The sequence below is a fragment of the Anomalospiza imberbis genome, chromosome 6 (genome assembly GCF_031753505.1).
Source record: "Anomalospiza imberbis isolate Cuckoo-Finch-1a 21T00152 chromosome 6, ASM3175350v1, whole genome shotgun sequence".
Lineage (NCBI taxonomy): Eukaryota > Metazoa > Chordata > Aves > Passeriformes > Viduidae > Anomalospiza > Anomalospiza imberbis.
The window spans coordinates 54,964,786-54,992,646 of NC_089686.1; the positions used below are offsets into that span (position 1 = coordinate 54,964,786).

Genomic DNA, 27,861 nt, shown 5'->3' on the forward strand with positions numbered 1-27,861 from the left:
AGCCCTGCTGGGCATGTGTTCTCCTCAGAGATTAGGTTTGTGGGGTACATGGTACTGCCAAAGCACTCCTATCTCCAAGTGGTTCCTGCCACACAACCTCAGCCTTTCACAGCTCACGGACTGGCATTTTATTGCTTATTTTCTGCCCCTCTTTCATGTGTTTTCCATCTCCTTTGGAATCTCCTTGTATGCTGTGCTTGTCATCCCCAGGACTGATGCATGTGTTACTGCACAAGGTCCATGTGGTGTCCAGGGTGTCCAGCCTGGAGCTTCAGGATTTGGAGCTAGAGGAAGTCTTGAAACAAGGAGAGAACTTAAGCTCAGCATCTATCCATGAGAGGGAGATGGAAAAAGGTGCAACTCCTGGAAGCTTCTCCCAGAAGTTGGAAGAAGTCTTTGAGCACGAGTTACATGTCCCTGGAGACACTGAGCAACTTGTGCTGTTGCATGTCTGCATATGAGTGATTTCTCACTCCTGAAGGTCTCTGCGTCATCTCTCTCACCCATCTACCATACTCAATCCCTGGGAATGATTTATATCCCCTTCTGCATTGATGAATGGACCATCTGGCACATGCAGTGAAAGCCAAAAGCCCCTTGCATGGTGGGATGACATTGGAGAGTGGCAGAGGAAGGGGGTGATGTGGCCACCTCCTCCTGATAAGGTCTCTGTCCCTGGGACATGTGAGGGGAAGCTGTCACTGATGTGGGGAGATTGTGAGGGGAGGCTCTGACCATGGGATGTGATCTCTGGGCCAAGGGCTGAACCCAGGCACAAGGGACAAGGCTGAAGCACAGCCAGTGGTTCCAGCAGCCATCCTCAAATCCTTTCTCCTGGTGCTGCTGTGACAGCGCTGTTCCTACTGGAGGTAGGAGTCCAGGGATGGACTGGTGGGAGATTCCTGTCTAGGGTCAGGGCTGGAGTGCTGGGAGCCTGTCCTGGGCACTGCAGGGGTGGGGGTTCTTCCTGGGGCTGGTGTCAGGCTGTGTGGACAAATGGGAAATGCTGGGAATGCTGATGTTCCTTATTTCCCTCTGGTTCCCCATCTCTCCCTAGGAGGTGGAGGGAAAAGGAGAAGGCAGCTGCTGGGAGCAAGATCATTCACCATGGAGGAGAACAGCACAACAAACCTCACCCTGAACAACACAATTTCTGGCTCTCTGGACTGGGAGGAATTTATCACATCTGAATGCTCGAGCATTCCCTACACCCTGATTGTCTTTGCAGGGGTGTGCCTGGGGATTTCCCTCTGTGGGCTGGCAGGGAATGGGGTGGTCCTGTGGTTCCTGGGCTTCCACACAAAGCAGAGCCCTTTCACTGTCTACATCCTAAATCTGGCTGTTGCTGACTTCTCCCTGCTTCTTCTGTTTCTCCTGCTTATGTTGGCTTTTCTGACCTTAGCAGCATTTTGCACATCTTTGTTTCCTTTTATTCATCACTATAGGCATTTTGTGTTTGTCCTTGGGTTCCTGTGCCACCTGTTTGACCTGAGCAGCCTGGGGCTGCTGGCAGCCCTCAGCATGGAGCGCTGCGTCTCCGTCCTCTGCCCCATCTGGTACCGCTGCCACCGCCCCCGGCACCTCTCGGGCGTCGTCAGCGGGGCCCTCTGGGCCCTCGCTGGGGTTTTTGTTTCCTCCCTCTACCTCACATACACCTACACTGAAGACTCTGAGACTGTCCTTGCAGGTGTAGCCCTCACCATTTCCGTCATTTTTTCCCTCATGATGTTGGTTTCCAACCTGTTCCTGTTCCTCAAGCTGTGCTGTGGCTCCCGGAGGCAGCAGCCAGGGAAGCTCTTTGTGGCCATCCTGCTCAACGTCCTGCTGTTCTTTGCCTTCGGCATCCCTTTCTGCATGGAGGTTTTCCTCAATCTCCCTGATTCTGGTCATTTATTCCCAGAAGACCCCTCCCTGTTGCTGGCATTGCTGAACTGCTCCCTCAACCCGGTGATTTACGTGCTGGTGGGGAGCTGCCGGCGGCGCCGCTTCCAGCGCTCCGTCAGAGTCGCTCTGCGGAGGGTGTTTGAGGAGAAAGCCGGGAGTGACGAGGGGAGCCACGGCCCTGGGGACACTGTGGTGGAGGTGACAGCTGTGTGAGGCACTTCTGGATACGAGGCACGTGGAGATGTGGCACCTCAGAGACAGCCAGAAAGATGGGAAAACATGGCTCTGAGCTCAGTCCTGTTCCTGTACTCCTCATGGAATGACCCTCATTGCCTTGGCCCCAAGGAATAAACTCTGATATACGGATCATTTTCATTTGGTTACTACCCCTAAATCAGATTCCAATTTATGCCTTTTTTTTCTTTTCAATGTGGTAACTCCGGCCCCAGAGTTTGGTGAATAAATAACATCTGAGCTTTAGCTGCAGAGCTTGTCACCTGTAGACAGTGTCAAAAAATGGCTCAATTACTTATTTTTTCCCACTCTAGAGCCTCTGTCTTGTCTGTAAGGAGGTCAGGTACCTGTCTCATTCCAGAACTCTTCCTAAGGCTGGTGCCTGCAATGGTTGAAATGAGCTGTCTGTTGACAGTTTGAAGAGCTCCTCATTCCTTCTGGAAAAAGCAGTTTGTGCCAGGTTCCTCTTTGAAACACTAATTCTGAAATCTTGTCTTTGAAGGAGCTCAAATTCCCCCTCTCATTCCACAGGTGGATTTCTAGGACCCTGCAGGACAAAACCTATGATTTCTGGTTCAAATCTAGTTTTGCCACTTGTATACCACAATTTCAGTGGCACTGGACCTTCACCACACAGTTTCCAAGAGGATTCACGCAATAATCAATTCTGTGCGTGAGCTGGAGCACAGGCACAGAAAGAGGGATGCTTTAGGATTTCAGCGATGTAATTTCTGCTGAGAAGAGGCAAATCAATGCTGCTCTCTTGGCTTTAATCCTTAGAAACTTGCAGGTTTAATCTGAGTCATCTTCCACATTCCCCTGGCAGTCAGACAGCAGCCTACAGTGAATTCCAAGGAATCCCTAGAAAGCTGAGGTGAGATGATTCCTACCCAGGCCGACATCTGCCTCGGGGATCTGGGATGCTCCTGCTGGAAACTGGCACGTGTGGTGGCCCTGGGACCAGAACTGTCACCTCTCTTCCCCACTGACACCGTGTTTCTTTCCCCAGCTATGGAATCTCACATCCCCTCACCAGCCCAATCCTTTCAAGGGCAAACACTTCATGATCCAGGAGCTAACGGGGCTCCAGGAGAGTTGGAGAGGGACTTTGGACAAGGGCATGGAGTGACAGGACATGGGGGAACAGCTTCCCACTGACAGAGGATGGGTTCAGATTGGATACTGGGAAGAAATCCTTCCCTGTGAGGGTGGTGAGGCCCTGGCACAGGTTGTCCAGAGGGGTGAGGTCAGGTTAAAACAAACACAAATGTTCCCATGTCTGAGGAGAAGGAGGAGGAGCTCAAATGGAGGTTTGGAAAGAGGATCACAGCACCCCAAAACCTGGTCCCTAATAGCTTTCATTGCATCATCAAGGAGATTGGCAGTAATTAGGGTGGGCTCTAAGTGCTGATAACCTGGCTGCAAGCAACTGAGTGCTGTCCTTGCCTTGGGCTGTGTCAGCCTGCATTGGAATGACAGAAATGGGAATTATTTTTTCAGTTGTGGTCCTTTGAGCCCAGTGGAGGTTTTGGCAATGATTCTGGAGCTATTTCCAGAATGGGAGTTGTTTCTGAGAAGCACCCAAGATGCTTCACCAGCAGTGCCGGCGCTGCCAGCATTCCAGTGCCACCAGCAACCTTCTGCTGCTGGAGGGACAATGACACCTCAGGGAAGAGAAATGAGAGAAACCTGTTGGGAGAGAGAAGGCAGTCGGAGAAAGGGACATTCTGCAGGGAAGGAGTGTTTCTGATCAGAAGGAAAGGAAGAGCCATTTGCAAAATTCTTCATGTGGACCTTTTTAAAAAAGCCACTTCCTTTGTGACAAAGAAAAAAAAAATCAAGAGAAATGAGGGAGTGGAGCTCTGACGTAGCCATTCTTGTAAAACCACTTCCACCTGCCCTATGACCCCACCAAGCCTTGCAAAACAATACCGAGACAGGGCACACAGAGGAGCCAACAGGACGGGAATGGGGAGCTCCTGGTGATCTGGGCACTTTCCCCTCCATGTCACTGACCTGGCAGGAGCCGCTTTAGGACATGGATCCCAAAGGAGCAAGAGGTACCAGGAAGCGCCACTGATCTGCACAGACCCCTTTGCCTGCTGCTGCCCCACAGGGAACAGGTCAGTGGAATGTTTTCCTTCCTCCCTAGCCCACCTTCCTCTCCTCCAGCAGCTGCTCTGTTGCTGCCACCCTCTCCTATTGACCGCAGCCCCCTCCCCACATCCTCCCTCCTCTGCCCTGGGCATCCCATCTATATATTGACACTGAATCGGCTGAAATAAATTTTCTAACACAATGGGAAGCATTAGGATTCAGGAATTCTTTACCTGCACAGCATACACAGAAGGATCTCTCCTTGATGTCTGTGTGGTGAGAATTTACAACAGGGGTTTTATCCATCATAAACACACAGAGTCATTAAAGTGTGTTTCTAATCTAATACATAAACATCACCTTTCCAGGACTCATTTCCATGCATTCACCTTCTTCTCTAAGTCTTCTCCGGATCCTGAAGGATCATTCAGAGGTGTCTCTGGTGTTCGTGTTCACTGAGTGCTGTGATATTAAAGGTGACCTTGCCTTGAACTTTTCCTTTGGCCATGTGCCCTTGCTTCTTGTTACAGAACTTTCCCTAAAACCTCTGCAGGCCTCCTTATCTGTTTCTGCACTGGCTCCAACCACGTTTTCGTCCTGTGTTCTCCTGAGGAGCACATTGGAGCTGGGCTTTCCTCCTCCCTCCTGGATCCTAGAACACTATGGCCAGGAGGAGCAGGGACACTGCTGGGGGTCCTGGGTGGAGTGGGGGAGAAGTGGGGCTGTCAGGGGAAAAAAAGCAGCCCTGGGTGGGTTCTGGGCTGTCAGAGCAGGCTGGAGGGGTCAGGAGAAGGTCAGAGCGGGTTGGAGGGGGTCTGGATCCCAGCAAAGCCTGAGGAGAGCAGAGCCTGACAGGCCACGCTCAGAGTGGGGGAGCGGCTGCTGTCTGGGAAAGCTGTGGGATGTGATAGGATGGGGGGGAGGATGGAGAGGAAGGTGGGAATGGGGTGCAGAGATGGGGATAGGATAGGATAGGATAGGATAGGATAGGATAGGATAGGATAGGATAGGATAGGATAGGATAGGATAGGATAGGATAGGATAGGATAGGATAGGAATAGGGATAGGGAACAGCTCAACTGTGCTTCCTTGGGCCATGGAGAGGTTTTGGCAATGAAACCAGAGCTCTTCCTGGAATCTGAGTTATTTCTGAGAAACACCCAGCTGACTCATCAGCACTGCCAGCATTTCAGTGCCACCAGTGCCACCAGCATCCCTCTGCTACTGGAGGGACAATGACCCCTCAGGGAATTTAATCGAGGAATGGTAGAAGCCTGTCAGGACAGGGATGGCAGTTGGAGAATGGGACATTCTGCAGAGACAGAGTGTTTCTCACCAGGAGGAGCTGAGGAGCCATTTGCAAAATATTTCATTTTGAGCTTTTCACAAAAGCCTCTTCCTCTGTTGCAAAAAAAAAAAAAAAACCCAAGATAAAGAACTCTGAGAAAGTGAAGTTCTGATGTAGCCAAAGATGCAATTTCTGACTGGCCTGTGACTCCACTGAGCCTTGGCAAGCAATACCGGGACAGGGCACACAGAGAGCCAGCTGGGCAGGAGTGGGGAGCTCCTGGTGGTCTGGGCACTTTCTCCTCCATGTCACTGACCTGGGAGGAGCCACTTTAGGACATGGATCCCAAAGGAGCAAGAGGTACCAGGAAGCGCCGCTGATCTGCACAGACCCCTTTGCCTGCTGCTGCCCCACAGGGAACAGGTCAGTGGAATGTTTTCCTTCCTCTCTACCCCACCTTCCTCTCCCAAAGCAGCTGCTCTGTTCCTGCCACCCTCTCCCAGTGACTGCTGTGCCCACCCCAGGACATCCCTCCTCTGCCCTGTCCAGTACTTCTGCATCCCAGGGAACAGCTCAATGCTCCCATCTCCCTCTCCCACCCCACCATTTCCACCACCCTCCTCCCCTGCACATCTCACTGCTCCCCCTGAATCCTTCCCACTGCAGGGAGCTGCTGAGGAGCCGTGTGCTCAATCCCTGGATTCTCCAAGCACTGACTCCCCATCGACTGACCACAGCCTGGGTCACATCCCACTGCCTGCCCAGCGTCCATCCATGGAGCTGACCACTGTGCCCCCATCTTCCACCTCACCCACTAAAGGAGATGATTTGTGTGAGGCCGATGTCACCACTGTGTCCATACACAGTGTGACACTGCTCATCTGCCTGTGTGGGCTGGCTGGGAATGGGGCTGTCCTCTGGCTCCTCAGCCTGAAAACTGGTAATTATCGCATCTTTAACCTGGCTGTTGCTGACTTCCTCTTCCTTCTCTTCACAGTCCCCACCAGTCTTCTCTTCCTGGTGGAGGACGTGTCCTGCTCTCCTATCTTGCCTCTGCTGTACCAGCATTTCTTTTTCCAGCTCTCAGTGGTCTCCTACTACTGGGCATTATTCCAGCTGATTCCCATCAGCAATGTGCTGTATATGTACAAGCTCTGTAAGCTCTCCTGCCGCTGCAACCTTCCCGAGCGCTTGTGGTTGGTGGTCGGAAGTGTTCAATACTGGGCCTTCTTTGCTCTCTTCACTGTCATTCTCACGGTGACATTCCTGTGCCCATCACACGAGCAGGAGCACTGCTGGGCAGCTCTCATCTCCATGTACACCATCATCCTGCTCCTCTTTGTTGCACCTGTGGCCATTTCTTTCACAATCGATTTCATTAAGGCCAAGTGGGGCTCCCAGCAGCAGCAACCCAAGAGGCGCGACATCGTTATCCACTTCACTGCGCTGTTAACCCTCCTCCTCAGCTTCTGCCATTTCCTGCAGCAGCTTGGTTACATCACTGTGCCATCCCAGTTTTTTTTCCTGCTCACCTGCATCAACAGCAGCATCAAACCCTTCATCTACTTCTTGGTGGGGAGTTGGAGGACAGACAACTCCCTGGGGAGCTCCAGGGGGCACTGCTCCATGGTGAGCTGCTGGAGGCACTGTAGAGTGGAATTTCTCAGGGACTCGCTCCAGAGGGTCTTTGAGATGCAGAAAGAAAAAACAGCCCCCAGAAACTATGCCACCAGGGACACGGGGGTCTGAGCATGCTGATCCCTTCCACTGCTCTGCTGAAGGACCTCGGCACAGAGGCTGAGGATTTTCTTGAGTCACCTGATTAATCAATATCCACAGGATCACCCTCCCCGTGGTGGTGGTATATTCCTGCAGGAGAAGGGAGCAGGAGCATTGCCAAGGGTGATTTTTCTCGGATGCTCTGCAGGGAGCACATTGGAGCATGGCTTTCCTCCTCCCTCCTGGATCCACATGGCTCCAGACAGTGCAGCTGGGCTCAGTGCTGTTCCCCAGCTCTATTCCCCATGGAATGACCCTCATGGCCTCGGCCCCAGGGAATGGACTCCATCTCCTTTGGCTCAACAGGTGAGTTTCATGGTGTTTTCCGAGATCTCATTCGTGGAAAGAAAGTGACATGTTAAGCCGTGGGGACACACCCAGCACTGGGTGGTGGTGATTTCCCAAATCCTTGCCGGGCTGTTGCCTCTCTATGGCAGGAGAGAAGAGGTTGGGATCACACAGAGCATCCTTCCCCTTCGGAGCATCCATCCCCTTCTTTCCAGCAGAGCCGACCCTGCATTCCCAGCTGATGGGAATGCCAGCTGCTGTGGACAGCAGCACTGCAGCTGAACCAGCCAATGGGTGCCCTTATTCTGTTAAGTTCTGTGCGGCCTTGGTTTGGTTTCAGTTCTGTCAGGTTGAGATTAAAGATTTAAAAAGGGGACAATTTTTACAATAAAGTGATCTCGTTTGGATGCGTAAGGGGGTCCGTGTCGCAGTGTTCCAACTGTAACAACTGACCACAGAATTTCTCGATTAAACAACAGCCAGGCTTCACTGCAGAGCCTGTCCCATGTCACCAGTGTCCAAAATGGCTCAATTCCTTATTTTATCCTATTCTAAAGCCTCTGCCTTGTCTGTGAGGAGGGCAGTACCTGTCTCATACCAGAGCCCTTCCTAAGGCACATGCCTGCAATGACGGGGACGATGTTGGCAGTGCCAGGATCTCCTCATTTCTCCTGGGAGAGGCCTGGGCAGCAGCCACATCTCTTGCTCAAGGGGAACTTGTCCCTCCTTTTCCCACTGCCTTAAATCCAGGGAAAAACAACATGCCAATGCTTCTGGAAAGGGAAGTGAGAGTGAAAGCCATGGGTACTGAGTCAGGCTTTGGAGACACACGTGAGGTCAAACACCTAAGGAGCATTTATTAACAGAGTTGTTAATAATTAGCAGAAGAGAGAGACTTTGACGTCTGAGAGGCTTTTTCTCTCCCTGCCTCCCTTTTTCCTTTCTATTGCAAAGCAGAAACTTTCCACGGTGCACCCTCTTGTTCAGGGAAGAACATCTCAGACAGGCAGGGGTCTCTCCCAAGGCAAGTGCAGGGGGATCATGATCCTCCAATGCACTTTATCTAATTCCCAGCACCTTCCTTGCCTCCAGTGTCACCCAGGCCTCTCCCTACCTGAGCTTCCTTTCAAAAAACGAAAGATTTCAAAGCAAAAGGTTTCCTGGGTGTCCCTGTACATTGCAGAGGGAGAGATGGAATGAGATGATTTCTATGGTTTCTTCCAACGCAAACCATTCCCTGTGGATTCCTCGCGTCATTCAGCGTCCACCCCAGGCAGGAGTTCCCCTGCTGCACACAGCACCAGCCTGACAGAGCTCAAGGAGCATTTGCACAATGCTCTCAGGCACAGGCTGGGATTGTTGGGATGTCCTGTGCATGGCCAGGAGCTCAACTCCATGATCCTTGTGGGTCTTTTCCAACTCTGGATAGTTTTTGATTCTATTTTATGCTGACTCTCCTTCATGATAATTCCACTTGATGATGACTCCACTGTGTTGTCCCCATTCCCTGGCTCTGGCACATCCTCAAAAGCCCTCTGGAAGGCAACACCAACAGAGGGGGTGAGTTCCTTTGCACAGCTCCCAGCCAGGAAGTAAATCAGAGGGTGGGCACTGCTGTGGGCCAAGGAGCCAGAGCACAGCCCTGTTCCCACCATTCCACACAGGCACAGCCACAGCAGCGTGACAGGCACTTTGCTCCAGTGCCTGTTGTCACACTCAGTCCAGTTGTCGTGGTTCTCCTCATTCCAGCTTCCTTTGGATGCCTTCCCACCAGTCTGGCTCCAGCAGGCAGGGCTGGTTCCCTTTGTGGCAGGGGACAATGTGCTCATTGTGACACCTCTGCTGCTTCTCCTTGCCCTCACACTACTGGAGGGCTGACACAAAGAGACACCATAGCAATGCTGATCTCCCCCAAACATGGCTTTTCCCATCTTTTCCCGCCCACAGCTTCCATGTGGAGCAGCACAGGGAGAGGTGTGGGAAAAGACAGAAGGCAAGTAGGATGTGGGAGCCTGGTCTGGCATGCCTGGCACAAAAGCCAGGGAGATACCTCCTTCCTGCCTGTGGGCAGGACAGAGGTGGAGGAGGAAAACAATTGGAGAAGGAGAGGATTGCCCATGGAGATATCACAGAGCAAATGGCTTTGGGATGGATCTGACCTGCACTTTCAGGTGTCAGTTGATGTCACTGAGCTGCTGGAGGATTGCTTTAGGAGGATGCTCATTTGAATATTCCCTCCCTTTTCCCACAGAAGTTACTGCTTTTAATACCCTACAGACCTCAATTCTCCCCCCAGAGTTAATAACCAGGTTCCACCCAATGAGGGGGCACTGATTAAGCTGAAAGAGAAGAGTCTGACCTCGTTTCCTCTCACAGCCTGGAGAACTTCACCGCAGTGCACTCACATCTCCTCACACACACCAGCTGCTGTCCCTGGGTCGGGATCTTCAGGAGCTTCCCTGGAATGGTCACTTGGGAAAGGGGAGCGAAGCCCACGGGGTGAGCCCGAGCAGCGTCCGGCACGGGCTCTGTCCCAGCTCCTGCCACAGCCCCCTGTTCTCCGTGCTGGCTCGTGTTCTCCAGGGCTCTCACAAACAGGGAACTAGTTCAGAGCCTGGGATAGGATCAGGGCTCTGCTTCCCATCTGCCCTTGACTCTGTCCAGGAAAGGAACAGGAGAGAGCCTCAGCAAGGAGACATAAGGGAAAAGAAGTTTGCCTCCATGTCAGCTTCCTCTTCCGTTTTTAAAGGAGCCCCAATCCCAAGACCTTGTCTTTTTAAAAGTCTGAACTTGTCTCCTCTCTTTTCTGGGGTGGATCCTTAGGACACTGCAATACAAATGTCCTGTGAAACTTTGATTTCTGGTTCAAATCTAAATTTGCCACTTGCATGCTGCAATTTCAGTGGCACTGGACCTTCACCACGCAGTTTTCAAGAGGATTCACGCAATAATCAATTCTGTGCGTGAGCTGGAGCACAGGCACACAAAGAGGGATGCTTTAGGATTTCAGCAATGTAATTTCTGCTGAGAAGAGGCAAATCAATGCTGCTCTCTTGGCTTTAATCCTTAGAAACTTGCAGGTTTAATCTGAGTCATCCTCTACACTAATCCTAACCCTAACCCACTACATTCCTCTGGCAGTCAGACAGCAGCCTACAGTGAATTCCAAGGAATCCCTAGAAAGCTGAGGTGAGATGATTCCTACCCAGGCCGACATCTGCCTCAGGGATCTGGGATGCTCCTGCTGGAAACTGGCACGTGTGGTGGCCCTGGGACCAGAACTGTCACCTCTCTTCCCCACTGACACCGTGTTTCTTTCCCCAGCTATGGAATCTCACATCCCCTCACCAGCCCAATCCTTTCAAGGGCAAACACTTCATGATCCAGGAGCTAACGGGGCTCCAGGAGAGTTGGAGAGGGACTTTGGACAAGGGCATGGAGTGACAGGACAAGGGGGAACAGCTTCCCACTGACAGAGGATGGGTTCAGATTGGATACTGGGAAGAAATCCTTCCCTGTGAGGGTGGTGAGGCCCTGGCACAGGTTGTCCAGAGGGGTGAGGTCAGGTTAAAACAAACACAAATGTTTGTTTGGGAACACATGTTCCCATGTCTGAGGAGAAGGAGGAGGAGCTCAAATGGAGGTTTGGAAAGAGGATCACAGCACCCCAAAACCTGGTCCCTAATAGCTTTCATTGCATCATCAAGGAGATTGGCAGTAATTAGGGTGGGCTCTAAGTGCTGATAACCTGGCTGCAAGCAACTGAGTGCTGTCCTTGCCTTGGGCTGTGTCAGCCTGCATTGGAATGACAGAAATGGGAATTCTCAGCTCAGATGGCTTTCTTGGGGCCAGGGAATGTTTTGGCAATGATCCCAGACCTCTTCCCAGAATGGGAGTTGTTTCTGAGAAGCAATCCGATGCTTCACCAGTGCTGTGAGCACTAGCAGCACTGCCAGCATTCCAGTGCCACCAGCACCACCAGCAGCTCTCTGCTGCTGGAGGGACAATGACCCCACAGGGTAGGGAAATAAGGAATGGTAGAAACCTGCTGAGAGAGGGAAAGCATTTGGAGAATGTCCCATTGGGAAGAGTGTTTCTAATCAGGAGGAAATGAGGAGCCACTCAAAGAAATCTGCAAGTCGAGCTACTTCCTGTCTGGCAGAAAAAAAAGTCAAGACAAATAATTGAGAGGAAGTGACATTCTGACAAAGCCAAAGATTAAATTTCCGATTCTCCCGCCAAGCCTTGCGAAACAACACCGGGACAGGGAACAGAGAGAGCCAGCAGGACGGGAATGGGGAGCGCCTGGTGATCGGGGCACTTTCGCCTCCATGTCACTGACCTGGGAGGAGCCATTTTAGGATATGGATTGGAAAGGACCAAGAGGTTCCAGGAAGTGCTGCTGATCTGCACAGACCCCTTTGCCTGCTGCTGCCCCACAGGGAACAGGTCAGTGGAATGTTTTCCTTCCTCTCTACCCCACCTTCCTCTCCTCCAGCAGCTGCTCTGTTCCTGCCACCCTCTCCCAGTGACTGCTGTGCCCTCCCCAGGTCCTCTCTCTTCTCCTCTGCATTCCGGCTGTATCCCAATACTGAAATGGGCTAGAACAAACTTTCTAACAGAATGCAAAGCATGAGGAAGCAGGAATTCTTTACCTGCACAGGACACAGAAGGATCACTTTTTGTATTGTGTGTGTGGTGAGACTTCACAACAGGATATTAATGCATTATATCCACATGTAGGCATTGAAAAGTTTTTCTTATCTAATACTTAAACACCATTTTCCTAGAACTCATCTCCATGCATCCACCACCTCCTGGAAGTCCTTTCAGGATCCTGGAAGTGTATTAAGAGGGGTCTCTCTGGTGGTCATATTCACTGATTGCTGCCATAGTAAAGTGACCTTGCCTTGAACTTTTCCTCTGGCCATGCACTATTGCTTCTTGTTTCAGACCTTGCCCCTAAACCAGGTCTCCTCATCTGTTTCTGCACTGTTTCCTGCCACATTTGTCATCCTGTGTGCCAGCCTTTACATCCTGTGAGAAACAACCACCCACTGTTTAAAATTTTTAAAGTTTTCCTAAACCTTAACTAAAAATACAGCAAAAGGTCTAAATAAGGTGGAACAGGTTGGGAGCTTCCCTCGTGGCTTCCTACCACGTGCCTGGCTCGACTTCAGGATGGGTTCTTCACCTCTGATACCCCGGGGGGTTGCATCAGCTAAAGCTGGCCCCTCCCAAAGTCTGTCAGTCAGCTCTTTGCTGTTTATTGGTGGAGCCTGCTTTCCTGCAGCTCGATTGGAGGGTCAGTATTGTAAATGTAGGCAAACCCGGGGGAAGAAATGAAGTTCAGAAGGCTGAATGATTTCTTTACTATAACTATACTATAATACATTAATATACTATTTAAAGGAGATACTAAACTACAAACCTAGTTGTTCTAACCACCATATCTAACTCACTCACAACTCGTCACCCTCTTGTGAGAGTCTAGACACAGGTGGATCTGATTGGCCATCAGCCTCAAACAATCCTTACTAGAATCCAATTAAGCAATCACCCCAGGTAAACAATTCTCTAAACACATTCCACATGTGATAAACAAGGAGCAGAAATTGAAATTGTTTTCTCTTTCTTTCTTCTGTGCTCTTTTATGAAAAATCCTGAAAGAAAAAAGAATGTCCCTGCAACAGGTCATGTGTTGTCATGCTGCACCCCCCCTCCACCCCCACCCCAGCAACAAGCTTTTGTCAGGCCTTCTTTCTACCTGTCCTGGATGACACAAGATCTCTGATGGCAACAGTACAGAGAGGGGGAAAAGGACTATGGGGAGAACAGGGGACAGCTAAATAACAGACTACAATAACATAATTATCCATCAGTAAAGCTTCTTTTAATATTCACACAGTATTCATCCCTTACCTGCAAGAGCAAATCATCTCATAATCCATCTATAACACATCATTTTAAATTTTGGTTACTTTACTTTTGAACAACTTCAAAAGAACTGAAAATGTTTATTCTCTATGTTATTTATCAGCCTCCTGGTAAACCATCCAACCCTCCCACCTCCCTCTCCCACCCCACCATTTCCACTGCCTTTCTCCCCTGCACACCTCACTCCTCCTCACGGAATCCTTCCCACTGCAGGGAGCTGCTGAGGAGCTGTGTGGTCCATCCCTGGATTCTCCAAGCACTGACTCCACATCCACTCTGACCACAGCCAGGGCCACATCCCACTGCCTGCCCAGCATCCATCCATGGGGATGAGCACCATGTCCCCCCCTGCCATCTCACTCACTGAGGGAGACAGTCTGTGTGAGACAGATGTCCCCAGTGTGGCCATACACAGTGTGACACTGCTCATCTGCCTCTGTGGGCTGGCTGGGAATGGGGCTGTCCTCTGGGTCCTCAGGTTCCACATCCAGAGGGACACCATGAAACACATCACTGCCTACATCCTTGACCTGGCCAAAATCAAGTTCCTCATCTTCATGGTCCCCTCCACTCTGCTCTTCCTGCTGGTGGATTTGGCCTGCTCTGCCATCATGTCCCCAGCAGACATAAGCTTCCTTTCCCTCCTCTTCCTGACGTTCTAAAGCCTAGGGCTGTACCGGCTGATGGCCATCAGCATTGAGAGGTGCAGGTCCATCCTCTGCCCACGTGGGCTCTTCTGCCACCTTCCCCAGCACCTGCCATGGGTGCTGGTGAGTGCCATGCTCTGGGCCCTTTCCATCACTGCCATCGCTGCCATTTCTGCGGTGACTTCCCTGTGCAAGTCACAGGAACACAAGGGGGCTGCTGGGGGCTCTCATCTCCCTCCACATCCTCAACCTCCTCATCTTTGCCCCATCCGTGGTCATTTCCTGCACAATCCTCTTCATTCATCTCAAGGGTAGCTCCCAGCAGCAGCAATTCAAGAGGCTCAACATCATTGTCTTTCTCTCTGTGCTCCTCACTCTCCCCCTCAGTCTCTGGAATTTCCTGCAGCAGATCGGCTACACCACTGTGTCCCCCCAGGTTGTTCTCCTGTTCGCTGCATGCACAGCGGCATCAACCCCTTCATCTACTTCTCAGTAACACAGTGCTGGAGGCACTGCTGCAGGGAATCCTTCAGGGAGTGCCTCCACAAGGTCTCTGAGGAGCCAGAAGGAAGCACTGCACACAGTAATGATGCCACCCCAGGCCGCCCCGTGAGGCTTTGGGTCAGTGTTTCTCTTGCAGACACCCCTCCCGAGCTTCATCCCTGGTGTCCAGCCCCCCAACTTCCTTTGGAGAGAAACAAGAGGCAGTAGAGGGATGGCTCCACTGGTGTTTATTGGGGTGGAGAAGCATGGAATTGCCAGGAGGAGTGGAAACACTGCTGGGGATCCCGTGTGGGGCAGGAGAGCAGCGGGGATGTCTGGAGGGGAAGGCAGCATGGGGGGAATTTCTAGAGGATGTCAGAGGGGGGCTGGATGCCTTAGGATTTTAGCCTTTATATTTTTCAAATCCTGTACTGCATTAGTGCATAACTCTAAACACCATGGAAAGTGTTAGTTAACTGTCTTCCCATTTTGGTCAGACAAAACAATCCCTCTAGGCCTGAAATTCAAGCACACTCTCCTGCCTCAGGCCCCAGAAAGTGTAGGCAAAAGTGACTTGGGTGGGGAGCAAACTGGGGGTAAATGACTTCATTACCTGAAGCTGTAACTGGGGGATTCCCCCCTGATTTGTAAATGGACCAGACTTAGATCGGTCTGAAAACCTCGTGACCATGGTCCATTTTGGGTGTAGCCCCTCTCAGAGGCTTTGACTGCCCAAGGGGCACCTTTTGAAGGCTTTTGATAAATACCCACTTTCATTCTCTTCACCTTGTCTAGCCTCTCTTCTAGGAAGCCACCCCAAGGCATCAGGCAGGCAGGGGCTGGAGGGGGCAGGAGGGGTCTGGGTGCCACCAATCCCAAATCTCCCACTGGATGGCAGCAGAGCCCCACAGGCCACACTTGCAGCCAGGGAATGGCCTCCAACTGGGAAAGCAGCGGGATGGGATGGGATGGGATGGGATGGGATGGGATGGGATGGGATGGGATGGGATGGGATGGGATGGGATGGGATGGGATGGGATGGGATGGGATGGAGAGGAGCAGTGATACCAAAATCAGCTGGAATACAGTTCCTAACACCAACTAATGCTGTTACCAAGGGAAGTATTAGGCAACAGGACACACAGAAGGATCTCTCTTTATTTCTGTGTGTTGTGAGACTTTACAACATCGTTTTTATCTCCTGTAACCATTCATAGACATTAAAATGTTTTTGTTATCTTGTATATAAGCACCATTTTCCTGGAACTCATTTCCATGCATCCACATCCTACTGGGAGTCCTTTGATGCTCTTGGAGTATCCTTCACAAGGGGGCTCTGGTGTTCAGATTCACTGAGTGCTGTGATATTAAAGGTGACCCTGCCTTGAACTTTTTCTTTGGCCATATGCTCTTGCTTCTTGTTACAGAACTTGCCCCAAAAATACTGTGTGCCTCCTTATCTGTTCCTTTACTGGCTCCAGCCACAATTATCACCCTGAGTCCACATTTTTACAGCCTGTTATATTTTTGCCACTTAAGGGGCCACTTATCTTTGACAAACTTCAGGGGAGGTTAAAATGTTTATTCTCTCTTATTTATCAATCTCATGCAAACCAGCCCAACCCTCCCACCTCCTCTCCCACCCCAACATTTCGATCGCCCTCCTCCCCTGCACATCTCACTTCTCCCCAATGAATCCTTCCCACTGCAGGGAGCTGCTGAGGAGTCGCATGGTCCATTCCTGGATTCTCCAAGCACTGACGCCCCATCCACTCTGACCACAGCCAGGGGCCACATCCCACTACCTGCGCAGCATCCATCCATGGAGGTGAGCACCGTGTCTCCTCTTTTCACCTCACCGACCGACGGACCTGGTCAGTGTGAGATCAGTGTTTCCAGCGTGACCACACACATTGGGACTCTGCTCGTCGGCTTCTGTGGGCTGGTAGGGAATGGGGCTTTCCTCCGGCTCCTCCAAATTAATGCCATCACTGACTTTGTGGCATTCAACCAGTCCAGCATCGACTTCCTCTTCCTCATCTTCATGGTCCCCTCTGCCCTGCTCTTCCTGCTGGAGGAAGTCTCCTGCTATGCTATAATGTCCCCAGTGTATCTGAGTTTGCTTTCCCAGCTCTCACTGTTCACCTACACCATGGGGCTCTACCAGCTGATGTTCATCAGCATTGAGAGGTGCAGGTCCATCCTCTGCCTGTTTTTCTGCACTGGGCAACTTTCTGAGCACCTGTTGTGGGTGGTGATGAGTGCCCTGTTCTGGGCCCTGTTCTTTGTTGTCACTGCTGTCAATCCCACGGTGACTTCCCTGTGCCAGTCACACGAGCAGGAGCAATGCCGGGTGGCTCACACCTCCATGTACGCCCTCAACCTCTTCCTAGTTGCTGTACCCATGGTCATTTCCAGCACAATCCTCTTCATTCATTTCAAGCCTGGCTCCCAGCAGCAGCAACGCAAGAGGCTCAACATTGTTATTGTCCTCATTGCACTCTTCAGCCTGCCCCTCAGTCTCTGGAATTTACTGCAGCAGCTCAGTTACACGGTTGTGCCCTCCCAGGTGGTTTTCCTGCTCACCTGCATCACCAGCACCATCAAACCCTTCATCTGCTTCTTGGTGGGGAGCTGGAAAAGAGACTGCTCCATGGGGAGCTGCTGGAGACACTGCTCCATGGAGAGTTGCAGGAAGCACTCCTCTGTGGAGTCCCTAGGCAAGGCACTCCAAAGGGTGTTTGAGGAGCCAGAAGAAAACACTGCCCGCAGAAATGATCCTGGCATGGACACAGTGCTCTGAGCCTGTTGATTCCTCCTGCTGCACTGCTGAGAGACCCTGCGACAGTGGCTGAGGGATTCCTTGAGTGACCTAATCAATAAATCCCCACAGGATCACCCTCCCTGTGCTGGTGCATCCCCCACCCCCTTTCCAGGCTGCACTGGGCTCTGATATGTGCTTGGGAGGCCTCAGCCTTGAGGAGCAGCTCCTGGGCTCAGCTCCTCTGGCGCTGATCAGAAACACCCTCTGCTCCCAGCAACTGCTGCTGGCCAACGACCTCCTGGGCTTTTGTCAACAGCCTTGGGAATTATGTGACTTCCCTGAATGCCACACCATCCCTGCTCTCACACTTTCACAGAAAGTTGCCGGCCCAAAGTGTGGCCAGGGTGAAACATTGCTGTGGCTGAAGCCCATCCCTTGGGGCCCTGTAAGCAGCGGTCCAAAAGGAGACCCTTGGAGCTCTCCTGGGCCCAGCAGCGCTGACCAGAAGCTCCCTGGCAGTGGGGCCTCTCCGAGCTGGGATCTCTCCCGTCTGCTGCCCTTGGGTGATCCCCGAACGCCGACGGCTCCTGGGCCGATCCCCCAGTGCTTGAGGCCCAAGCCTTGGCACAGTGAGGAGATGCAAACGGATCCGCAGGGAGCATTTCACTGCCTCCCAGGGGAATTTCTCACAGGGACCTTGCACTGACTCTTCCTCTCTGTGTGCACACACGTGTGCATCTGCTCTGGCAAACGTGGGGGAAATGCTGCTCTCTCAGGTGTTGTGGTGCCTGAGACATCTGAGTGGGTCAGGCCTGGAAGCAAGGTTAAGCCATGAGATACCATTGCAGCCAAATGCAGTTCATGTTATTTCCTTGCTAAATTGTTTATTTCGAGGTACAAAAGCAGGAATGGCTGGGAGAAGCAGAGACACTGCTCATGGCCCCAGGTGGAGCAGGGCCGGAGTGGGGCTGTCGTAGGGGAAAAGGCGGCCCTGGGGCAGGTCTGGAATTTGACAGAGGTGTCTGGAAGGGTTAGAGGGTTCTGGTAGGATCTGGAGGAGTTCAGGAAGAGTCTGGATGCAGCTGATCCCAAATGTCCCGACTCGAGGGCAGGAGAGCCCAATAGGAAGCACTTCAAGGCAGGGAGTGGCCATGGGATGGGATGGGAGGGGATGGGATGGGAGGGGATGGGATGGGATGGGATGGGATGGGATGGGATGGGATGGGATGGGATGGGATGGGAGGGGATGGGATGGGATGGGATGGGGAGAAGGTTGGAGATGGGTAGTGGGAGTGATGCCAGAATCAGTCAGAATAAATTTTCAAACAGATTGCAAAGCATTAGGAATTCTTTACCTCCTCAGGACACACAGAAGGATCTCTCCTTTTTTTGTTTATGGTGAGACTTTACAACAGGTGTTTTATCCATCATAACCACACTGAGTCATTAAAGTGTCTTTCTTATCTAATACATAAATACCACTTTCATACGACCCATTTCCATGAATTCACCTCAGTCTCGAAGTCCTTTCCTGGTTCTCATGGATCATTCAGAGGTGTCTCTGGTGTTCGTGTTCACTGAGTGCTGTGATATTAAAGGTGACCTTGCCTTGAACTTTTCCTTTGGCCATGTGCTTTTCCTTCTTGTAAAAGAATTTGCCCCAAACCTCTGCAGGCCTCCTTATCTGTTTCTGCACTGGCTCCAACCACGTTTTCGTCCTGTGTTCTCCTGAGGAGCACATTGGAGCTGGGCTTTCCTCCTCCCTCCTGGATCCTAGAACACTATGGCCAGGAGGAGCAGGGACACTGCTGGGGGTCCTGGGTGGAGTGGGGGAGAAGTGGGGCTGTCAGGGGAAAAAAAGCAGCCCTGGGTGGGTTCTGGGCTGTCAGAGCAGGCTGGAGGGGTCAGGAGAAGGTCGGAGCGGGTTGGAGGGGGTCTGGATCCCAGCAAAGCCAGAGGAGAGCAGAGCCTGACAGGCCACGCTCAGAGTGGGGGAGTGGCTGCTGTCTGGGAAAGCTGTAGGATGTGATAGGATGGGGAGGAGGATGGAGAGGAAGGTGGGAATGGGGTGCAGAGATGGGGATAGGATAGGATAGGATAGGATAGGATAGGATAGGATAGGATAGGATAGGATAGGATAGGATAGGGTAGGATAGGATAGGATAGGGAGCAGCTCAGCTGTGCTTCCTTGGGCCAAGGGGAGTTTCTGATCCCAGAGATGTTTCTGGAATCAGACTTGCTTCTGAGAAGCACCCAGCTGACTCACCAGCACTGTCAGCACTGCCAGCATTCCAGTGCCACCAGCATCCCCCTGCTGCTGCAGGGACAATGACCCCTCAGAGAAGAGAAATGAGGAATGGTATACACCTGTCAGGAGTCGGAAGGCAGTTGGAGAATGGGACATTCTGCAGGGCAGGAATGTTTCTCATCAGGAGGAACTGAGGAGCCATTTCCAAATATTTATTTTGAGCTTTTCACAAAAGCCTCTTCCTGTGTAGCAAAAATAACCACCAAGATAAAGAATTCGGAGGAAGTGAAGTTCTGATGTAGACAAAGATGCAATTTCCGACTCCCCCCATGTCTCCACCGAGCCCTGGGGAGCAATGCTAGGACAGGGCACAGAGAGGAGCCAGGTGGGCAGGAGTGGGGAGCTCCTGGTGGTCTGGGCACTTTCTCCTTCATGTCAGTGACCTAGGAAGGCCCACTTTAGGACATGGATCCCAAAGGAGCAAGAGGTACCAGGAAGCGCCGCTGATCTGCACAGACCCCTTTGCCTGCTGCTGCCCCACAGGGAACAGGTCAGTGGAATGTTTTCCTTCCTCCCTAGCCCACCTTCCTCTCCTCCAGCAGCTGCTCTGTTCCTGCCACCCTCTCCCTGTAACCGCAGTGCTCTCCCCAGTTTTCTCCTCCTCTGCCCTGTGCTTTGCTTCTGCATACCCAGTCAGAATCCAGGACATCCCTCTGGCTGCCCTGGCTGTCTCGAGACGCTGGCAGGAGGCTCAGAGACCATGGCACGAAGTCAAAAACACCCTTGGCTTCGATTTTAGCCCATGGAAAAAGCTGCCAACTTTGTATGAAGAATTAAAAGCCACAAGGGTTTGAGTAGTGTAGTAGTTGAATTAACACAGGGTGAAAAAGTGGAATTTTGGGGTTTTTTAGAATGGGGTTCAGGGGACAAGATGGAGGGATTTGGGCATGTCCTGACCTTCTTCTCCTTCTTCTTGTCCTCCATGTCTTGGTGTGATAGTGACACTTTTCTATTGCTTTAAGGTAGAGACACACTGTCTAACATAAATTATAGATATTGGCACGTTATTGTAAACAGAGTACACGCAGTTTTGAGTATAAAATGTAACTGCCACCCGAGGCAGCACGCAGAATGCCATGGCTGACCTACTAGACAGAGCTCAGCAGGTCAGAGAAAGAATGTTATAGATAAAGAAAAATAAACCACCTTGAGAAGCTGATCCTATGCATTCTGACTCCTTCTTTGGCTGCTCGGGCTAAGAGAACAAGGACTTTTACAATCTTGGGGTCACCTCGACTCACAGACCCCAAGAATCCCCTGCCAAACAAGCCAACCCTCCCACCTTCCTCTCCCACCCCACGATTTCTTCTGCCTTCATGCCCTGAACATCTCATACCTTCCCACTGAATCCTTCCCACTGCAGGGAGCTGCTGAGGAGCAACATGGTCCATCCCGGGATTCTCCAAGCAGTGACTCCCCATCCACTCTAGCCACAGCCAGGGACACATTCCACTGCCTGCCCAGCATCCATCCATGGAGGTGACCACTGTGTCCCCACCTCCCGCTTCACCCACTGAAGGAAACGATCTCTGTGAGACAGATGTCACCAGCGTGGCCATACACAGTGCATCACTGCCCATCTGCCTCTGTGGGCTGGCTGGGAATGGGGCTGTCCTCTGGGTCCTTGGCTCCCGCTGTTCATCCAGCAGCAGAACCCGTTCCATCCTTGTCCTGACTTTTTTGGACTTCCTCTTCCTCCTCTTTCTGCTCCCCTCCACTCTGCTCTTCCTGCTGGAGGATGTGTCCTGTTCTATAATCCTGCCTTTGCAGTACGTGGGGTTGCTTTTCCATATGTCACCGCTGTCATACAGCATGTGGCTGTACACGCTGACATTCATCAGCATCACGAGGTGCAGGTCCATCCACCGCCCGCTCTGGCACTGCTGCCACCGTCCCCAGTGCCTGTTGAAGGTGATGCATGCCCTGCTCTGGGCATTCCCCATCACTGGCATCACAGTCATTGCCACAATGATTTGTGTGTGTATGTTCCATCTATCTGAGTACTGCTGGGTGTCTCTCATCTCCATATACACCTTAAATCTCAGTGCCGCCTTCATGGTCATTTCCAGCACAATCCTCTTCATTCATTTCAAGCCTGGCTCCCATCAGCAGCAACCCAAGATGCTGGACATTGTTATCTGCATCATTGTGCTCTTCACTCTGCCCCACAGCCTCTGGAATTTACTGCAGCACCTCAGTTACATCTTTGTGCCCTCCCAGGTTGTTTTCCTGCTCACCTGCATCCACAGCACCATCAAACCCTTCATCTACTTCTTGGTGGGGAGGTGCTGGAGGCCATGCTCTGTGGGGACCCTCAGGCTCTCCCTCAGAAAGGTCTTTGAGGAGCCAGAAGAAAACACTGACCACAGAGAGGATCCTGCCATGGACACCGGGGTCTGAGCCTGTTGATTCCTCCTGCTGCACTGCTGAGACACCCTGCGACAGTGGCTGAGGGATTCCTTGAGTGACCTGATAAATAAACATCTAATGTGTCACCCTCCCTGTGCTGGTGCATCCCCCACCCCCTTTCCAGGCCGCACTGGGCTCTGATACGTGCTTGGGAGGCCTCAGCCTTGAGGAGCAGCCCCTGGGCTCAGCTCCTCTGGCGCTGATCAGAAACACCCTCTGCTCCCAGCAACTGCTGCTGGCCAACGACCTCCTGGGCTTTTGTCAACAGCCTTGGGAATTATGTGACTTCCCTGAATGCCACACCATCCCTGCTCTCACACTTTCACAGAAAGTTGCCAGCCCAAAGTGTGGCCAGGGTGAAACATTGCTGTGGCTGAAGCCCATCCCTTGGGGCCCTGTAAGCAGCGGTCCAAAAGGAGACCCTTGGAGCTCTCCTGGGCCCAGCAGCGCTGACCAGAAGCTCCCTGGCAGTGGGGCCTCTCCAAGCTGGGATCTCTCCCGTCTGCTGCCCTCGGGTGACCCCCGAACGCCGACGGCTCCTGGGCCGATCCCCCAGTGCTGGAGGCCCAAGCCTTGGCACAGTGAGGAGATGCAAACGGATCCGCAGGGAGCATTTCACTGCCTCCCAGGGGAATTTCTCACAGGGACCTTGCACTGACTCTTCCTCTCTGTGTGCACACACGTGTGCATCTGCTCTGGCAAACGTGGGGGAAATGCTGCTCTCTCAGGTGTTGTGGTGCCTGAGACATCTGAGTGGGTCAGGCCTGGAAGCAAGGTTAAGGCATGAGATACCATTGCAGCCAAATGCAGTTCATGTTATTTCCTTGCTAAATTGTTTATTTCGAGGTACAAAAGCAGGAATGGCTGGGAGAAGCAGAGACACTGCTCATGGCCCCAGGTGGAGCAGGGCCGGAGTGGGGTTGTCGTAGGGGAAAAGGCGGCCCTGGGGCAGGTCTGGAATTTGACAGAGGTGTCTGGAAGGGTTAGAGGGTTCTGGTAGGGTCTGGAGGAGTTCGGGAAGGGTCTGGATGCTGCTGATCCCAATTGTCCCGACTGGATGGGTAGCAGAGCCTGATGGACAGCACTTCAAGGCAGGGAGCAGGCATGGGATAGGATGGGAGGGGATGGGATGGGAATTGGGAGTGATACCGAAAGCAGCCAGAACAAACTTTCCAACCCAATGGGAAGCATTAGGAATCAGGAATTCTTTACCTCCACAGGACACACAGAAGTGACTCTCCATATTTCTGTTTATGTTGAGTCTTTACAAGAGGGGTTTTATCCATCATAACCACACTGATTCATTAAAGTGTCTTTGTTATCAATTACGTAAACATCACATTCCTAGGACTCATTTCCATGAATTCACCTCCTTCTCCATGTCCTTTCCTGGTCCTGGAGGTTCATTCAGAGGGGTCTCTGGTGGTCACATTCACTGAGTGCTGTGATATTAAATGTGACCCTGCTTTGAACATTTCCTTTGGCCATGTGCTCTTGCTTCTTGTTACAGAACTTGCCCCAAATCCACTGCAGGCCTTCTTATCTGTTTCTGCACTAGTTCCAGCCACGTTTAACATCCTGTGTTCTCCTGCTGAGCCCTGGGGAGCTGGGCTTTCCTCCTTTCTCCTTGTTCCAAGAACCCTATGGCCAGAGGAGCAGAGGCACTTCCAGGGGTCCCTGGTGGAGTGGGGGACGATCGGGGCTGTTCCGGGCTGATCGGGCCCCAGGGATGGTCAGGGGTGTTGCAGGCAGTTTCGGAGGGGTTAGGAGAGGGTCGGAGCAGGTTGAATGGGTTCTGGATGCGAGCAATCCCAAATCTCCACACTGGAGGTGAGCAGAGCCTGACAGACCGTGATTGGAGTGGGGGAGCGGCTCCATCTGGGAAATCTGAGGGATGTGAAAGGATGGGGTGAGGATGGAGAGCAGGGATAGGAATGGGAATGGGGATGGAGAGCAGGGATGAGGATGGGATAGAGATAGCTGGTGGAAGCAGCTCAGCTGTGCTTCCTCAGCCCAGAGCATGTTTTAGCTATGATCTCAGAGCCCGTCCCGGAACAGGAGTTGTTTCTGAGAAGCACCCAGCTGCCTCACCTGCACATCCAGCACTGGCAGCATTCCAGTGCCACCAGCACCACCAGCATCCCTCTGCTGCTGTAGGGACAGTGATCACCCAGGGAAGAGAAACAAGGAATGGTAGAAACTTGTCAGGACAAGGAAGGCAGTTGGAGAATGGGACATTCTGCAGGGAAGGAGGGTTTCTCATCAGGAGAGAAAGAGGAGCCAATCAAAAAAACTTCATTTAGAGCTTTTGACAAAAGCCACTTCCGCTGTAGAGAAAAAAAAAAAAAAAAAAAAAAAAAAAAAAAAAAAAAAAAAACCCACCAAAAACAAAACTCACCAAGATAAATAACTCTGAGGAACTGAATTTCTGAAGCAGGCAAAGTTACAATTTTCCACTCACCCACTCCCCTATGTGTGCCGTGAGCCTTTGGGAACAATATCAGGACAGGGCATGGATAGAAGGCAGAGGAATGGGAGTGAGGAGCTCCTGGTGATCTGGGCACTTTCCCCTCCATATCACTGACCTGGCAGGAGCCACTTTAGGACATGGATCCCAAAGAAGCAAGAGGTACCAGGAAGCGCCGCTGATCTGCACAGACCCCTTTGCCTGCTGCTGCCCCACAGGGAACAGGTCAGTGGAATGTTTTCCTTCCTCCCTACCCCACCTTCCTCTCCAAAAGCAGCTGCTCTGTTCCTGCCACCCTCTCTAGGAGACTGCAGTGTCCTCCCCAGGTCATCCATCCTCCGTGCTGCACTTCACTTCTGCATCTCCTGCAGAACAGCCCAATCCTCCCACCTCCCTCTCCCACCCCACCATTTCCACTGCCCTCCTCCCCTGCACATCTCACTCCTCCTCACTGAATTCTTCCCACTGCAGGGTGCTGCCGAGGAGCTGCGTGATCCATCCCTGGATTCTCCAAGCACTGACTCCACATCCACTCTGACCACAGCCAGGGTCACATCCCACCGCCTGCCCAGCATCCATCCATGGAGGTGAGCACCGCATCCCCACCTCCCCCGTCACCCTCTGTAGGAGAGGATCTGTGTGAGACAGATGTCACCAGTGTGGGCACATCTGCCTCTGTGGGCTGGCTGGGAACGGGGCTGTCCTCTGCCTCCTCAACCTCAAAATCCTTAACTATGGCATCTTTAACCTGGCTGTCACTGACTTCCTCTTCCTCCTCTTTGGGGTCCCCTCCGCCCTCCTCTTCCTGATGGAGGACATGTCCTGCTCTCTTTTCATGCCCTTGATGTACATGAGTTTCCTTTTCCAGCTCTCAGTGATCTCCTTCTACTGGGGACTGTTCAGGTTGATGATCAGCAGCACTGTGCTGGATATGTGTGACTTCTGCAAGCTCTGCTGCCACTGCAACCTTCCTCGGCGCCTGTTTTGGGTGGTGGAAAGCATCCAATACTGGGCCTTCTTTGCTGTCTATGCTGTCATTCCTGCAGTGACATTCCTGTGCCCGTCACACCAGCAGGAGCATTGCCAGGCAGCTGTCATCTCCATGCACACCGTCATCCTGCTCCTCCTGGCTGCAGCCATGTTCGTTTCCAGCACGATGCTCCTCAATAATGCCAAGTGCGGCTTCCAGCAGCAGCAACCCAAGAGGCGCAACATCGTTATCATCCTCACTGTGCTCCTCACTCTCCTCCTCATCGTCTGGAATTTCCTGCAACAGTTCAGTTACACTATTGTGCCATCCCAGGTGGTTTCTCTGCTCACCTGCATCCACAGCAGCATCAAACCCTTCATCTATTTCTTGATGGGAAGGTGCTGGATGCCCTGCTCCATGGGGTCCCTCCTGCTCTCCCTCCAAAGGGTCTTTGAATACCAGAAAAAAAAACCTGCCCGCAGAAATGATGTCCCCAGGGACACAGCGCTCTGAGCATGTTGATCCCTTCTTCTGCTCTGCTGGAGGACCCCAGGAGAGTGGCTGAAGGTTTCCTTGAGCCTCCTGATTAATCAATATCCACAGGATCACCCTCCCCGTGGTGGTGGTATATTCCTGCAGGAGAAGGGAGCAGGAGCATTGCCAAGGGCCGTGTGTGAGGGATGCGCTGCAGGGAGCACATTGGAGCATGGCTTTCCTCCTCCCTCCTGGATCCACATGGCTCCAGACAGTGCAGCTGGGCTCAGTGCTGTTCCCCAGCTCTATTCCCCATGGAATGACCCTCATGGCCTCGGCCCCAGGGAATGGACTCCATCTCCTTTGGCTCAACAGGTGAGTTTCATGGTGTTTTCAGTGATCTCTTGCCTGCAAAGAATGTGACATGTTAATCCCTGGGACAAACCCAGCACAGGATGGCAGTGATTTCCCAAATCCCTATGGGCCTTGTGCCTCTCTTTGGCAGGAGAGGGGTTGGGATCATGTCACTGTAGAGCAGGACAGTAATGAGAAGACTCCAAGTCAAAGGCTAGAGAATGAACGGATTTATTTCAAATGCACCACTCTATTTATAGAGAACATTGTGCAGACTAATTTCATTGGTCCTAGAGTAAAAACATCTCACACCACTGGTGTGCAGTGAATGACGCACAGTGGCAGAACATACCTATAAACAATGTGAACAACAAGATAGATTAGAGGATTATTTACATTCCTTTCAAAGTGTCTCTCAGGCTCTTCGCCTGGTTAGAAAATCTTCTCTTTTTCTCTCTGACTGAACTGAGAATATCCACAGGATCACATGAAGCATCCATCCCCTTCTGTCTGGCAGAGCCAGCCCTGCATTCCCAGCTGATGGGAAGGGACACCAGGTAGGGCTGCAGAGCTGGGGAGGGACAGCAACATTCCCTTATCCTTTCAGTGGGAATTTCTCACATTCTTTAATTCCAGAATTAAAACCTTCTGGGTAAATGGCAGGATCAAATGGGTATTGTATTGAACCCTTGTGCCTGCGACCAAAAAGAGCTTGAAACATGGAAATTCCCATCACCAGATGCTTGGACCATTTAATTGTACAGAAATCAGGGGATTATGCTGCTCTTCTGCAGAATGGGGCCATCCTCTGCTTCCACAGCATCAAGGTCCAAGGAAGGCCTTGACCACCTCCATCCTGAATCGGGCCGTCCTCAGGAGGAGCTGAACAGCGACCCTGTATAGCAGCTTCAGCCACAGTCCAGGCTGTACAGATCTTTGGCATTCTGTAATTGGCCCTAAATTAAGTTTGCATTTATGTCTTTTTTTGATTCCAGAGTGGCAAAACTGACCAAAGAAGTTGTTGGATAAACAACATCCAGGCTTCACTGCAGAGCCTGTCACTGGAAACAGTGTCCAAAATGGCTCAATTCCTTATTTTATCCTATTCTAAAGCCTCTGCCTTGTCTGTGAGGAGGGCAGTACCTGTCTCATACCAGAGCCCTTCCTAAGGCACGTGCCTGCAATGACGGGGACGATGTTGGCAGTGCCAGGATCTCCTCATTTCTCCTGGGAGAGGCCTGGGCAGCAGCCACATCTCTTGCTCAAGGGGAACTTGTCCCTCCTTTTCCCACTGCCTTAAATCCAGGGAAAAACAATATGCCAATGCTTCTGGAAAGGGAAGTGAGAGTGAAAGCCATGGGTACTGAGTCAGGCTTTGGAGACACACGTGAGGTCAAACACCTAAGGAGCATTTATTAACAGAGTTGTTAATAATTAGCAGAAGAGAGAGACTTTGACATCTGAGAGGCTTTTTCTCT

General features: G+C 51.8%; 4 protein-coding genes and 1 pseudogene across 5 annotated transcripts; all 5 read left to right on the forward strand.

The window, feature by feature from the left end:
- The first annotated feature begins 1,068 nt into the window (after positions 1-1,068).
- LOC137476684 (mas-related G-protein coupled receptor member H-like) lies at positions 1,069-2,349 on the forward strand. Its single transcript, XM_068194983.1, has one exon. It carries the CDS (start codon positions 1,108-1,110, stop codon positions 2,095-2,097), a length of 990 nt encoding a protein of 329 aa, XP_068051084.1. The 5' UTR covers positions 1,069-1,107; the 3' UTR covers positions 2,098-2,349.
- Positions 2,350-4,105: 1,756 nt separating this feature from the next.
- LOC137476199 (mas-related G-protein coupled receptor member A8-like) lies at positions 4,106-7,703 on the forward strand. Its single transcript, XM_068194324.1, has 3 exons — positions 4,106-4,241; positions 5,827-5,926; positions 6,170-7,703. Exon 3 carries the CDS (start codon positions 6,278-6,280, stop codon positions 7,250-7,252), a length of 975 nt encoding a protein of 324 aa, XP_068050425.1. The 5' UTR covers positions 4,106-4,241; positions 5,827-5,926; positions 6,170-6,277; the 3' UTR covers positions 7,253-7,703.
- A 2,773-nt stretch (positions 7,704-10,476) lies between these two features.
- On the forward strand, positions 10,477-23,057 carry LOC137476194 (mas-related G-protein coupled receptor member D-like). Of its 2 annotated transcripts, XM_068194316.1 has the most exons (3): positions 10,477-12,019; positions 16,349-16,465; positions 21,189-23,057. In XM_068194316.1, exons 2-3 carry the CDS (start codon positions 16,460-16,462, stop codon positions 22,107-22,109), a joined length of 927 nt encoding a protein of 308 aa, XP_068050417.1. In that variant the 5' UTR covers positions 10,477-12,019; positions 16,349-16,459; the 3' UTR covers positions 22,110-23,057. The 2 variants fall into 2 exon arrangements, with proteins under 2 accessions (XP_068050417.1, XP_068050416.1); XM_068194315.1 differs by lacking the exon at positions 21,189-23,057 and having other exon boundaries at positions 11,189-12,019; positions 16,349-18,512.
- LOC137476201 (proto-oncogene Mas-like) lies at positions 13,779-16,339 on the forward strand (annotated as a pseudogene).
- LOC137476198 (mas-related G-protein coupled receptor member A1-like) lies at positions 19,487-27,351 on the forward strand. The gene is given in 4 exon segments (XM_068194323.1): positions 19,487-20,199; positions 24,711-25,248; positions 25,251-26,558; positions 26,877-27,351. Coding segments are annotated over 2 exon segments (900 nt in total). The 5' UTR covers positions 19,487-20,199; positions 24,711-25,166; the 3' UTR covers positions 26,069-26,558; positions 26,877-27,351.
- Positions 27,352-27,861: the final 510 nt, after the last annotated feature.

Excerpts from the sequence above, each read along its gene's own strand:
- LOC137476684 (XM_068194983.1), top strand. The coding sequence starts at position 1,108 with ATGGAGGAGAACAGCACAACAAACCTCACCCTGAACAACACAATTTCT.
- LOC137476199 (XM_068194324.1), top strand. The coding sequence starts at position 6,278 with ATGGAGCTGACCACTGTGCCCCCATCTTCCACCTCACCCACTAAAGGA.
- LOC137476194 (XM_068194315.1), top strand. The coding sequence starts at position 16,460 with ATGGAGGTGAGCACCGTGTCTCCTCTTTTCACCTCACCGACCGACGGA.